This window comes from Myotis nattereri, assembly GCF_964212035.1.
Source record: "Myotis nattereri genome assembly, chromosome: 7".
Classification (NCBI taxonomy): Eukaryota; Metazoa; Chordata; class Mammalia; order Chiroptera; family Vespertilionidae; genus Myotis; species Myotis nattereri.
Window position 1 is genome coordinate 73981153 of NC_138082.1, and position 15479 is coordinate 73996631.

The following is a 15479-nucleotide window of genomic DNA, read 5'->3' on the forward strand; positions in this document are numbered from 1 at the left end:
ATGATGGCTTGTCCTTCTAACTGAGCCTATGCTACTACATTGAGTCACAAATCCCAACCTGAGAACCCTGTGGCTTCTCCAAATGAGAAAATCTACAGGTCAAGAAAACAGGGGATTAAAGTCTGTCAAGATATCTCCCGCCATTTGATTTCCATCTATTCCTGCTTCATTTCTCATATCAAAATACATGTGAATTCTTCAGATTATCAGCAGGAAAAATTTATTTTATTACATGTTGCATTAAGATGATTATCTTCCTTGTTCCCTCTACTAGAATACAAGCACACACAAAAAATTGCTTCTAGGAAGAAAAATTGCCCAGATAACCTTGGGCTTAGTGATGAAAAATAATTTTAGCTATGGGTTTGCAACCAGTGTGAGAACAATCTGATTTTAAGTTGCAGTGTGAAAGATATAAGATTCTTGACAAGATCACTTCTTTTCCTCTCTCTCTCTCTCTCTCTCTCTCTCTCTCACACACACACACACACACACACACACACACACACACACATCCTGAATGCCTCAGTATTGAGGTAGTTCTTTCAGTATGGGAAAATGATTGTAAAATATTAAAATAGCTGTAGGGTCTCAGGAAGGGGATTATAAATATAAATTCTGAGTCAAAAGGGCATTACCATTTGCTTTGGTGTGCCTTCTGGCTGTTGGCCCAGGAATAATACTGACTGAACGAATGCTTTGCAACTGCAGGAGGCTTAAGAAAAGCCATGCTATCCAATTGTTTTATGAAATATAAACGTAGAGAAAATGCCCCAAAGGGAGCTGAACACTGAAGTACAGAGATATTAGATAGACAACTCAGGAAAGACTAAATTTTGCCTTAGCTTTTCACTTGTAAACTTTAAATAATAGTTGACTACTATTTCAGCACAAACATAGAGATAAATTAATATACATATACTATTGTAATATTTCTGTTATTTTGAGCTACACTTAGGGAAGTGCTAACACTCTTCTACCTTGATCTCATCAATGATAGGATTTACAAGACGAAACTACATGAACTGACAAAGTCAGTCCAAGGTAAGCACCAGTCCGTGTGTCATCAATACCAGGGCGCCTGCGCAGGCTCCGCACTCTCGCGGGATCAGGTACACTCTCGCGGGCTCTGGTGCACTCTCCGCCCTCTCCTCTCGCCCTCGCCCTCAAGTAACCTTCACAGTCTCTCTCCCGAGCTGCCCTCCACTGGCTGCTGCATTAACAGCGGTTAAAACTTGCATGTTGCCGAGGGAACTTACTAGTCATTTACACCCTAGTGTGAGGAGGGAGTCTGAGTGCCTGCTGTGCTAGTGGAAGAAGCAGCAAGAAATAATCAACAGAAAACAAGGCACAGAGAGCGGACAACTACCGTCCTTCCGGTCAGCATCGCCCCAGCCTCATCACGGAGAAGGTGTGGGCTCTGCGGGGATGCTCGGCTTCAACACAGGAGCACTGTTCCTCCAGCATTTGTGCAGGTGCGATCCTCTCCCCGGGGAGTCGCACGTGGCGATCCTCTCCCAGGTGAGTCGCACGTGGCGATCCTCTCACAGGTGAGTCGCACGTGGCGATCCTCTCACAGGTGAGTCGCACGTGGCGATCCTCTCACAGGTGAGTCGCACGTGGCGATCCTCTCCCCGGTGAGTCGCACGTGGCGATCTTCTCACCGGTGAGTCGCACGTGGAGATACTCTTTCTGGTGAGTCAGACGTGGCCAGTCCAGGCCAGTTCATCACGACAATTTGTCAGAACAGCGCCTGGGCGCCAGTCACAGAGCTAAAGGAGCTGTCAGACCCCAGTCGTCCACGCCTTACCATCACTTTCATCACCTGTAACATTATTGGTTTAATTGGGCTTATTTTTCCTGCCCTTGGATATGAAATTAATATTATAGAAAACCTGAAACTTATATAAGTATAGGTAGAAAATAAATATCTCACTACTAGAGAAAGACAAAGTTAATGTTTAGTTTATTTCCTAGGTGATTTTTTTATCCTTTGAACAAATAATTTTCTTTAACTGCACGTGAGATCATTATGTATATAGATTATTTTTACTTTCTCACAGAGAGATATACCACAAATATGTCAAAATGTATGTGAATGTGTTATTTGTAGTGGTGATACTATTTTCTAAATATATGTGCAATAATTGACTTAATTAATTTTTATAAATGCTATAAAATATGTGAAAGTATACACTTATACATATAGTTTTATGTATAGTTTTAGATAGATAGTTATACTTAGTTTTAAGTTTTTTGCTATTATGAGGAGCTTGACAACAAACCATAAAATTTTATGCAAATAATCATCATTTTTTTCAAAGTTATTCCAAGAACCAGAATTAATGGTTAGAATGCGACCCTTGATCTTTGATTATATGGAAAAACAAAACAAGAAACCCCATCCACGGTGCCAGCTGCTGAGATAGGATGCAGACTGAAGAACTATAGCACATTCTTAGAGGATCCCTGGGGGGCAAGACCAGTCCAGTTGCTGGAGCCCTGGGGGTGGGGGTAGGGGGGTGGGGGAGGGGAGGGGTCCCAGAATAGGTGGGGCCTGGGTAGGTGGGATGCACACAGGTCCAGGAGGAGGCGCTGAAGCAGCGGCTGGTTCTGTGATGGGACAGCAGGGGAGTGGCTATTTACCAAGCACGACGCTTTTTTAACGAACAGCATGACCAGCCCTTTGTGTATTAGAAGAATAGCAGAACCGTTCTGGATACATAATGCCACATTACCTTCCGGAACATTTTGTTTCCTTTCATACCCTTTCCTTCTGTACATGAAAGCTTCCATGTCATTGTAACCTCGTCACTACTGCATATTGGCTTTCTAAATCTTCTCAAATAGTTCTCAGTAAATATCTGAACTTTTCTTCAAATAGTTTTAAAAAATATTTTATATTAAGTATATTATTAGCAAATACTTTAACATCATTTCCATCAGTTTATTACTGTTAGAAGAGACTAAGCTGCAGAAGACCCTGGGTGTGGACCCCAAGCTCTATAACAGTGGTGGCGAACCTTTTGAGCTCGGCGTGTCAGCATTTTGAAAAACCCTAACTTAATTCTGGTGCCGTGTCACATATAGAAATTTTTTGATATTTGAGACCATAGTAAAACAAAGACTTATATATTTGATATTTATTTTATATATTTAAATGCCATTTAACAAAGAAAAATCAACCCAAAAAATGAGTTCGCGTGTCACCTCTGACACGCGTGTCATAGGTTCGCCATCACTGCTCTATAACCTGCCCACACCCCTTGTGGCCTGTATTGCTGGGTTCAGTCTGCATAAACTGAGGATGACAACAGACCCCACACCAGAGCTGCGTGAGTGTTTGCATTGAATCAGAAAGTTTTATTCAACAGTATGTGTCAAGCGGAAGCCTATTCACTAAGAGACTGTCCCAAACTGGCAAGATACAAATTTATCTTTCGGCAAAATCAGATAAGCACGTGCCAGGGACTTTCAATTACATTTTAAAGAATCAAAACTGTTCATGAAAAATGCTCAAATATTAACAAAAACAAAAAAGAATGTGGATCTACCATTGTTTTTCTTAGCTATTTTACCTGAATCCAGGTCGTTACTGCATTCTTATTCTAAGGCTGTATAATTGAGTTTATTTGTTTTTCTAAGTAGATAGTCATTTAATCTGCTAATAATGATAGTTTCATCTTCATCTACTCATTATCCCATGTTTTTCTGTTTCCTGTTGAATTAGCCAAACCAATCTTGTTAACTCTGGTTTTAATGACAATAGCTCCAATGTTGTATAGTAAGCATCATATTTAGTTGTCTCAAATCCGAAATGTAGTTGTCTTTAACCAAAATACTTTCATGTTCACCGAAAGTTTTACATACAATACAGTGAGGTACACTATTTTTTTTTTGGTAAAAATATATATGGAGAATAGTTTATTTTTAAGTAATATAGTTCTGAATGCCTCTACATCCGAGGCCCCAAACTGGTTACCTGAAGTAGACAGTCCTAAATCCTGTTTTATTAGTGAATCACTAGAGTTCATATCCTTCTTAATAATGGAGTAATTGTTAGTATGCTGCACATAAGTAAATCAGCTCTTACTCATTTCAAGTAACAAGCAATTAAAATGAAGACTAAAAATTGTCTGCATATGTAGAAGTCCTATATAAATTTCACTTCCTTAATTATAACCAAACATGGCCTTAGCCCAGGGGTGGGCAAACTTTTTGACTCGAGGGCCACAATGGGTTCTTAAACTGGACCGGAGGGCCAAAAAACAAAAGCACGGATGGAGTGTTTGTGTGAACTAATACAAATTCAAAGTAAACATCATTACATAAAAGGGTATGGTCTTTTTTTTTTTTTAGTTTTATTCATTTCAAATGGGCCGGATCTGGCCCACAGGCTGTAGTTTGCCCACAGCTGCCTTAGCCACACCACTCAGGAGAATTGCCTACCTCTTTCTAGAAGGTTACTCACAAGATCATACTTCTTTTTATTTATTTTTATTAAAAGTATGTTTAACAGCCTAACCACCTAAGAAACCAGTGCCTAAGTCCCTTCCATAGCATGTATGATAAGTATTTCTCCAGCCTGTGGTGAGATGAAGTTTAGAAGTTCATGTATCTATAGGTCTTTACCTCTCAAAATGTGTGTTCTCATTTCTGGACAGGTTTGATCATTAGTAAACTCTAATACTGAACCAAGATATCTTTCTCTCTTTCACCACTGGCTCTTTAGGGGCAAATATTCTGGAGTTTGATCAGCAGGAAATATTTGAAAATGGTGAAAGGCACATTCATATTTTCTGGGCAAAAATTCCCCCAATTCTCTATATTTCTCCAATTTGCTGATATAGATTATTGACTTACTCTGAATCACTGGACAGCACTAACCTTTGCTACCTACCACCTCCTGGCTGCGAAAGCGGACATACTGGCTCTTCCTGTGTCTGCCTTAATTATTTGTTTCACTTCTACCAACTCTCTTAGAAAACTAAACCCCTGTGTCACCTTAACATGTCATTTATGAAAAGAGAAAAGGTTAATAATTTCATAAGATTAGGTTTTCAAACAGCTGGTGATTATTGAGTACCTAATCTCTCCTTTGCCAAGACAAAAATTAATGTCTATATTGTTTTGTACAATTTCTTGGACTAGACTAAAATCAAGAGACCCGAGTTTTATTCTGTCTTGGTGGTTATCAGTTTTCTTATTTGTAAATTGAGGATGTTAATGATCTCTAAACTCTTTATTTTGTAACCCCTGTAGGAATGCTGGTGTCCATATATTGTAGTACAAGAAAACAACCTAACTTCTGTCAACATAAGTCAAATATTATTAACAACAACAAAAAAAAATGTTATGTAAGAGTTCGGACCATTTGTGATTCATATGTGAGTTGCTTCAGTGGATTAAAAAACTATAAACATATGTATATACTATTATATACGGTATGGCAATTGAGTTGGTACACAATAGGTTAACAAGAATAGAAGTAGAAAGCCAGATAAAATAAAACTGAGTTATAGTCCTATCTAACCCTTATAAAACTTTCTGGCATTTGAAGAACTGAACACTGCAGCAGATAAAATGATTCTCCTTTAAGCAGAGCCCAGAGCAAGGAGAACACATTGCCCACACTGCCTTTTGGAACATTTTGCGAGGCAAAAGTGTATACACTATAAATTAATAGCGTTCTTCCTTAGCAAAAGTTTCTTTTTCTTGATGTACCATTTAAACAACACTCTTTAAAGTTGAATAATAATGGCCGAAACCGGTTTGGCTCAGTGGATAGAGCGTCGGCCTGCGGACTGAAAGGTCCCAGGTTCGATTCCGGTCAAGGGCATGTACCTGGATTGTGGGCACATCCCCAGTGGGAGATGTGCAGGAGGCAGCTGATCGATGTTTCTCTCTCATCGATGTTTCTGACTCTCTGTCTCTCTCCCTTCCTCTCTGTAAAAAATCAATAAAATATATTAAAAAAAAAAAGTTGAATAATAATGGATCTCTGTGGAGTGGCTTAATTTTAGGAAGCATGAATGTCAAAGACGGACCAAAGAGCATGTTCTATGAGACTTAGAATACAGTGCAGTTGCTCTCAATATCGGAAAAGCAGTGCTGAACACTTTGAGACCTTGAATAAGGCGATCGGAGCTGCTCATTGTATTTCATTAAAGTTCACAGCACACGACTTATACTTCCCAGTTTGACTTCTATAAAAGCTACATGGTCTGAACTTTTGTCCATGATTTGCTTGCTTTTCTCCTGATTTTCTCTCTTTCTTTTTTTGTTTTGTTTTTGGTTCACATATTTATTTCATACATTTTCCTGTATAAGCTATGAATAGCAGTACTGCTTAGTAAATAAAAATTGTATTTTATTTACATAAATTATTTAAAGGTGACATCAAAATGTTGGACACTGATTTCCTTTTTTTTTTTTTTTTTTTTGAACTGCTCAGAGTCCTAATTATTGCTTGGCTTCTAACCTGAATTTCCAAACATCTCTTCAAATACCTTACATTCTCTCTTAACTGAAACCCTCTCCACACAAACATCGATCCTTACAGAAGAGTCGGGAGACAGAAAGGGTACACAAGCACCGCCTGCTTGTGTTTCTGAAAAGGAAATCAAATAGGCCACCAAAGAGCATGAGCATTAAGTGATATAAAGGCAGCAGTTTCATGTAGGAAAGTTTTAGTTGGTTTGCTTTTTGTATGTTTTTCCATTGTGGTGGGGAGAAGTGGTAGCAACATTATGAATGCAGAGAGGATATTTGCAACAAAGATATGCAGAAGATGATCTGCAGGTGTCAGAGTAACCAAGAGGAGAACATCTAGGACAGTGATGGCGAACCTTTTGAGCTCGGCGTGTCAGCATTTTGAAAAACCCTAACTTAACTCTGGTGCCCTGCCACATATAGAAATTTTTTGATATTTGCAACCATAGTAAAACAAAGACATATTTTTTATATTTATTTTATATATTTAAATGCCATTTAACAAAGAAAAATCAACCAAAAAAATGAGTGTCATAGGTTCGCTATCACTGATCTAGGAGGTAAAACCAGACAGGACTATAAGCTAAGACTGAAGTAGATGCTTTCTGGGAGCTGAGCCAAAGGTACCAGACAGGGCCAGTGACCTTGTTTGCCAGGGATTAGAGTTCAGTGACTGATTTGGAAGGATACTTAAGCCACAGAATAATGCAAAAGTCTCAGATCCAATGTAGACTGGAACTTCTAAGGAAACCATTTCTCTAAGGCAAGGATAGGAAGTTTCTCACCCACGTTGTTCTTCTGCAAGGTGCTTGCAGTTAGGCAATGACAGGTTATCAGGTGAGCATCTCCCAGTTGGTGTATGAGCACTCAAACTAACTGAGTGGGGTGTCTCCTACCCCCACCAAGCACTGCTCTTTTGTGCCAGGGACATCTAGACCTAAGGATTTTAAATGTATTGCTTTTGATTTCATGGAGCTCAGTTCAACAGTGAAAGCTAAGTATCAATACCTTGAATTTCTCTTGGGTTTTTTCTTGTATTTCTGACAAATTTCTTATGAAGAGTGCCCTTAATGGGCGCCCATATCATCCCCAAGGCAGAGCTTGTTTTTAATACAATGTTAGGGCTCAGTCAGAAGAACTCCAAGTATTGTTCCCTTTGTTTTGATAAATTCTTTAAATGAGCTCCTATGTGCACCTTTATGTAAGGAATCACTGTGTAGGCCAACTGTTCCTTTTTCTAGATAGTTTATAAGCATCTGGATAGATTTACATTAGAAATGCAATTAACTTTATATTAAAAGGTCAATTAATTTGGCCAAGATAGAGATTGTTTTTAATTACTTTTCGTTGTAGGGCTTCTCTTCTTGTCCAAATACAAGTGACACTATCAAATGACAGTATCATTGCCTGTTGGGTGCCTGAAACGTATATGCAAAGGACACTGGAAGTGACTGTCTTGGTTAAATGAATTAACTCTGGGCAATTTATCACTCTTATAATCCTTAGGATTTAAAATACCAGTAAGAAATAATGCAATATTTTAGCTTAAGCAATTTTTATAAGATCATTCGTGGCAATATCCTTTCTTATTTGTCCTTGTTATTTTCTATTTTCTTGGTGAAAGATGATAATAAAGTAAAATTATTTTACGGGTTAATCCTTATTACATTATATCACAGTGTATTTTGTGATAAATGAACAAATAATAACATGAAAAAGTAGCTGTCTTATTCCACTAGCATGTTCTTGGTTATTTTTGTGTTAATCGGGGCCAACAATTCACTCATTCATGTGGTACTAAAACTCTTACACGTAAGAGACTCAAGAGATTACCACTTGTCCCTATGTAACATCCACTTGTTACCAAATGGTAACAAATACTAAGTAGTGATTGTTTGAAAAGAAAACAATGAAGAAAGAGGGAGGGAGGGAAGGAGTAATATAGAACAATATATATGACTACATCTACACTAATAAAAGAGAAACATGGTAATTGGCGTACGACCGCTACCCTTCCCATTGGCTAATCAGGGAGATATGCAAATTAACTGACAGCCAAGATGGCAGCCTGCAGCCAGGCAGCTTGAAACTAACATGAGGCTTGCCTCAGTGACGGAGGAAACCAATGCTCCCGCCTGCGGCTGCAGGCCTCTGAGCCTGCAGTTTAAGAAACTATGTAACAAATACCGCCGGACTTCAGCCAGCAGGATCGCAACATTGTAAGCAAAGGCCAGAAACCTACTTTCAGCAGCGGAGGCCTAAGAGCTGGAGCCAAGCCTCAAGCTAAAGCTGGCCCAGAATAAAAAAAAAAAAGAAAAAAAGGAGTGGTTGGGAGCTTCAGTCACCCACAGCCTGAAAACAGCCCTCGGCCCCTCACCCAGACTGGCCAGGCACCCCAGTGGGGACCCCCACCCTGAAGGGTGTGTGACCAGCTGCAAACAGCCATCATCCCCTCACCCAGGCTGGCCAAGCACCCCAGTGGGGACCCCCACCCTGATCCAGGATACCCTTCAGGGCAAACCAGCCGGCACCCACCCGTGCACCAGGCCTCTATTCTATATAGCAAAAGGGTAATATGCCTCCCGGCACTGGGGTCAGCGTGACAGGGGGCAGCACCCAAACCCCCTGATCGGCCCTGCTCTGTGTGTGACAGGGTGTGGCACCCCAGCGCCCCCCCCCCCCCCACGGGCCCTGCTCTGTGTGTGACGGGGTAGAGCCATAACCTCCCCATCAGCCCTGCCCTGAGTGTGACAGTGGCGGCGCCCCAACCCGCTGATCCACCCTGCTCTGTGTGTGACAGGGGACAGTGCCCCAACTCCCCTATTGGCCCTACTCTGTGAGTGACAGGGGGGATCTCCTCAACCCCCTGATGGGCCCTGCTCTGTGCATGACAGGGTATGGAGCCCCAACCCCCCTGATGGGCCCTGCTGTGTGCGTGACAGGGGGCAGTGCCCCAACCCCCTGAGTGGCCCTGCTCTGTGCGTGACAGGGGGTGGCGCCGCAACCTCCCCATCGACCCTGCCTTGAGTGTGACAGGGGACGGTGTCCCAACCCCCAATCGGCCCTACCCTGGGCGTGACAGGGGGTGGCATCGCGACCTCCCAATCCGCCCTGCTCTGTGCATGACAGGGGGTGGCGCCCCAACTCTTCAATCGGTCCTGCTCTGAGCCCGACCAGGGGCTGCACCTAGGGATTGGGCCTGCCCTCTGCCACCTGGGAGTAGGCCTAAGCCAGCAGGTCGTTATCTCCCGAGGGGTCCCAGACTGCGAGAGGGCATAGGCCGGGCTGAGGGACCCCCCTCTCCCCCCCGAGTGCACAAATTTTTGTGCACCAGGCCTCTAGTTTTCTAATAAAAGGCTAATATGCAAATTGTCACCTCAGGAGTTCCACCGACTGGTACTTTGACCATTCCCTATGACGTGCACTGACCACCAGGGAGCGGCGTGGAATGAAGGAAGGTCGTGGCCAGAAGGCCCTGATGGGCGCTGATCGCCAGCCAGGCCTAGGGACCCTACCCGTGCACCAATTTTGTGTTAATATATTAACTCAGGCCTCCAGATGACTAGCAACTTAAATATAAGGCAAACAATTCAGGAGTTTGATATGAGACTAAGTGTGGTGATGAAATTTTTTGTTTTGTTTTTACAAAAGGGACCAGCCTGCACCTTATAGGAACAGTAACAATGTGCTAACCACTTTATAAGTGTTATCTACATAATTCTCACTACCACTCTATGAGATATGATTCATTGTTCCCATTTTGCCGATAAGAAAACTGAAGCCTAGGTTTCAGCAAAGGCTGCATAGTTCATTGGTGGCAGAGTCAGAAACTATGCCCACCTCAATATATCTTTCCAGACTCCCCATTTTTCCCTAAGGTAAGGCACTGGCTCTAGGAGTAGTAATACAATGAAAAGCTTTTAAAAGGGGGCTGGGAGTGTGCTGAATTCTTAGAGGGCAAATTTGGAACAAAATCAGAGGAAGGGAATGCATTAGGCAAGTGTAACTCAAAGAATAGGTCCACAAGAGGGTAAATCAATTATGTCATTCAGCATAGTTTTCCCCATAGCAGCAAGTTTTCAAAGAAGGGAGCTGTGTGTTTATTTACATTCCAGTGCAGGCTTCTTATCTCCGCCTGGACTGTTTACAAACCAGCAACCAGTCCATGAACCACACTTTAAAGTGGTACAACCTTAAGAAATGTCTTACGAAACTTTCCTTTTCTGTGAACAGTTAAATCATTTTGGATAAAAGTTAATCAAATATATCCTATGTTTTTCCATTTATGAAAAATAAAGCTATACTTATCCACATTACAGATAGTAATGAAGGCTGATGTCATAAACCCTTTAGATCTATGGGGACATTAACCTTAGTTGAAGTGGTATTGCCCGTATTACTAGTTTTAATAACCTAATCTCTTCCCAAAGTAGCTTTCCTAAATAATGTACAATATTAGCATCAAACAACATTAGTCTGGAGTGAAATTCAAATTTTAAAATGTCCTTCATACCTGCACCTCCACCAATGCTTAGAATCTTAATTTCTGATTTTTTGTCTCCAATCCTGAAAAAAAAAATATGTAGTTTAAGAAAAATGTGCTAGATGCTTGGAAAAATCTGATTATTAAGTCTAGTTAAAGAGAGCAGCCTAAAATTACAGCGAACAAAAGCTAGGCCAACATGAAAGATTCCAATTTTTTCAGCAGTTATCTTGCTGCCTTTAGAAATCTTTAGAAATATAGGTTCTATTCATTAACAATCTTGAACTGGTAGACTTTTGGAAGCACATTATAAACAGCTCAGAGGTAAGGTAAATCATTTGTTGAGAATTGATTTGGAGAACAAGAAAAGAAAAAGTGAGTCCTTGAGTCTTGGGATGTAATTAGGCATTCGCTGTATATGGGGAAAGGTTGAGGTGATTCATACTATCTCTATGTCTGCCTTCTTTCCTTTCTTCTTGCTATTTTCAACAAACAGGCAAACATTTATTGTATGCCTAACCTAGGCACTGAGAAGATAAAAATGAATAAGACACTCCTTTGCTCTCAAGCAATATGTGAGATGATAAAGCCTGGCATTATAGCTCTAGTATTAGAAATAGAGTGGAATTTATGGCCTGGAAAACAACACTATGACTTACTTTAGGTTGAGGTAAAGGGGTCAGAAACAAGTCTGACTGCACAATGACTGCCAAGTTTCAGGCCTGGCGGGTGCACAATGACTTGGTGAAGCGTGGTGCCCAGAGGAAGCTGGAGGACACAGCTCGATGGCAATGCTACTAGTGTGTGTTCTCAAGGCTTTTCTTTTTGTTTTTTTGTTTGTTTGTTTTATTTTGTTTTGATAAATCTGAACTCATTTGGACATTTTGATATGCAAGATTTACTCTGGGTGAGAAAGAGATCAGGATAAATGATGTATTCTGGAGAATTATTGTCATAAAGTAATGGTCAAAATTAGAAGGGTAGATTCCAATCACCCAAGGATATTGCAGATACTTAGAAGGGTAGTGGGATAAGGAGGCAATACCAACTTGTAAAAGTCACTGGATGATGGGACATACAAAAAGAAGACAGGAAAACAGCAAAGCTCAGAGATACGATAGGAGTACTAGAGAAGGAGAAAGCCATCTGTAGTGTCAAAGGTGGCAGAGTGTACTACTGAAAATTTTTTTAAAAGAAAATCTCCATTGAATTTGGCAATATTAATATATTTGATAATATCAGTTTTAAAAGTAGATTGAGGGAAGAAGACAGAAGACAGTGGGATTTAAAGTGTGCTTGATAAAGAGGAGAAAGATCCAGAGAGATTGTTGAAATAGGGTGAAAGAGTGAAAAGAAAAGGGTTAACTGCTAGAGGGGAGACATGAACTGAAAGTACGTTTGTTTGTTGGGCTTTAGGATGTAAACACGTCTGCTCTTTGGCTAAAGTTAAAGAAATTGGAAAGTAGAGTCAAGGACTTTTATGAATGAGTTGCCTTCCTTAGTTCTAATATCTTCCAACTCATAATCATGAGTCTTAATATATATACCCATTCCTATTTATGTTCTTGATTAATTTTTAAAATGCTTATATGTGTGGATAGCACAGTGAGGCTATGGATCATATGGGTGGGAACCTTTTTTCTGCCAAGGCCCATTTGGACAGTTATAACATTATTTGCAGGCAGTACACAATTATCAACCTAAAAATTAGCCTGCTAGCCTGGCTGGTGTGGCTCATTGGTTGAGCATTGTCCCATGAACCAGGAGATCACAGTTTGATTCCCTGTCAGGGCACATGCCTGGGTTGTGGGCTAGATCCTCAGTAAGGGATATGCAGGAGGCAGCTGATCAACGATTCTCTTGCATAATTGATATTTTTCTCTCTCCCTTTCCCTTCCTCTCTGAAATCAATAAAAATATATTTTTAAAAATTAGCCTGATATATTTGGTCAAACATTTAATTAACTCACCCATAATGCCTTGGCAGGGTCAGACCAAATGATTTCGAGGGCCTTATAAGGCCCACAGGCAGGACGTCCCCCACCAGGTTGAAATCCCAGTTTATTGATTTGTTACCTTGAGCAAGTTATTTAACTTCTCTGCCTGTTTTTTACCCATGAAATAGAATAATAATAATATGTTATAGGACTGCAATAATGGTATCTAACTCATAGGGGAGTATGAGGATTAAATGATTTAATTCATGTAAATCTCTTAGACCTGTCTACTCATGACAAGCACACAGCAAATATTAGCAATTATTATTTAGAATTAGGAAAGAAAATTCTATCAGAAACAACTAAAAGATTTTCGCAGAATGGTGAAAGTGCTTGCCTCTGGAAAATGGGAGTCAGGGTTGGTTGAGAGTGGGTAAGGCAAGGAACCAGTTTTTCTTGTGTTTTCATTTTTTTGTTTTTGCTGTTGTTGTTATAAGCCTTTTAGAACCATTTGACTTTCAAAGAACGTTTTTTTAGAATGAAAAATAAAGCAGGCATGTTGTGTATTTATATAACTTAGAAACGACGTTTAGCAGCAATTTTAAAGCTCCTTCAGCTAAAGCTCATTCCAAACATCACTTTGGGAGGGAGTAGCAGGAGGTGGGGGTCAGGGATTAATTTTTAAATAAATGATACTTTGATTTAGATAATTTCTAATTATATATTACCACTATAATGAAAATTTATTTATGCCTTTGAAAGTTCTTGAGTCTTTTACAAATTCCACATTCAATATTTCCAGTTGGATGGTATACACCTTGAAGAGAAGGGTCATCATTTATTATGTATATATCCATTCATGGTGCCCCTTCAAACCACACTGATGGCTAAAGAAAACCAAGGAACTGGATAGCTACAGACATGAACACAGACATTTAGGTCTGCAAAAGAACTCCGAAATTAACTCATTACTTTCAACTTTAGAAATTAACAAGAAGACCCAAAGAAACAAACTATAATTAGATCCCAGATAAGAAGTTTGTACTTGCTGTCCGCTTTAATTTTTGCACCATTATTCTATTACTTTTTAATTATTAAAATTATATAATACTCTGCCTTTAAAAATCACATTTAAATTGTCAACTGTAAATTGAAATATTAAAAAAAATTAAAACATATTAAAAACTAAGCCATAAAAAATAGAAAGGGAAACAATCCCATATACATCCAGCAAGGTCTCTCTGGTCAGGCAGAGTACCATACTGGGGAAAGAATTTCAGGCCTATACTAGAGAAAGCCGGAAAAAGATAACATTTCAGTTTCCCTTGCTGCTGCTGATTGGATCGAGAGTCAGTCATTTCTTCCCAGTTTCCTTCATTATTTCCTGAAGCAGAGTAAGTTACAGCAATCCACCCCTACATAGGTGATTTGATTATCTTTAGCATGTGGAATCTGTTACTCCCATAATGCTTATCAGCCCTGGCACAAATTGAACACATTAATCACCAAAAAAAGCAGTCTGCTCGAAGGATAGGAACTAGTGAGGTTCACTGGTAATAGGAAAATGCTTTTTCTTTTGGGCCACATTGCTAACATTAAGTTGAAAGGAAAAGACAATTTTTTTGGAGCGTGATAACTATAATAATAGATAAGAAAAATGAATTTAAATGGATATTAGGAGAACTGAGAGGCACCCACTCAGTCCTCAGGAGCAAATATCATTTGGTAATTATTTATATTTGATTCTAATGAAAAGAATATTAGACTCCTTTTGGGCCATTTTTTAATGCAAAATTTAGAGGAGGGATGAAAAAAATCTGAACTCAAAGATTTGCATCTTCTCTTTTCCCAAATGAACATGGATTTGTGCCTTTAAATAGTTAATGCTTATCTTCACGCAGCTGGAAATGCTGCACAAATGGGATCCTTTGAATGTTTAAAGCAAAAGTCGAACTAAAGAATCACAGGAAAAGGAGCCCAGTGGGAGGAAGAGGGAGCGGAGCCGGCATTGCAATCAGCGGCAGTTCTTATCCCCCTCGCCCAGCCTGCAGGCTGGGCTCCACCCATCGATCACTGAAAGGAAAACGCGAGGCTTGTCTCTTTGACAAAGCGTCCTTTTTTGTTACCTTGCTATTATGCCTGGCAGCTTCTTGTCCAGGAATTCCTGCATGCACTGGTGTTCCGTGGAATTGTTGAGGAACCTCCGAAAAGACTCAACGTATCTGCTGTGATCGGAAAACAAGCTCCTCATGGAAGATGCCATGTTTGGTTTTCTGAGGAAGACAGGCAGGGAGGGAAGGTTTAACTTCCCTTCTCCTTCTTTTTCCAGTTCCTTTTTTCTCTCCCCACCCCCACCAATTTGTATTAAAAAAAAAAAAAAAAAAAAAAAGCTTGCTGTTTTGAATGTAACTGGCAAGGGAAAGGCTGCTGTGCAAAGCTCAATACTAAGTCAGTCTTTGTATGGGACTTTGCACTGATACTTTAACCCCTGATTTAAAACTCCCAAAGTTCAGAGAGTTGTAAAAACAAATGACATTCTAATCACTTCCTGTTTTGTCAGCAGCTGC

General features: G+C 40.1%; 1 protein-coding gene across 1 annotated transcript in view; it reads right to left on the reverse strand.

The window, feature by feature from the left end:
• The window catches only part of HNMT (histamine N-methyltransferase), a 35447-nt gene extending 20175 nt beyond the window's left edge, over window positions 1-15272 (reverse strand). Inside the window, exons 1-2 of the mRNA XM_081095704.1 lie at window positions 15039-15272; window positions 11006-11058 (exon numbers count right to left, since the gene is read on the reverse strand). Coding sequence (XP_080951830.1) covers window positions 11006-11058; window positions 15039-15175 — 190 coding nt within the window. The 5' untranslated portion in view covers window positions 15176-15272. The remainder of the gene's footprint in view (window positions 1-11005; window positions 11059-15038) is intronic.
• Window positions 15273-15479: the final 207 nt, after the last annotated feature.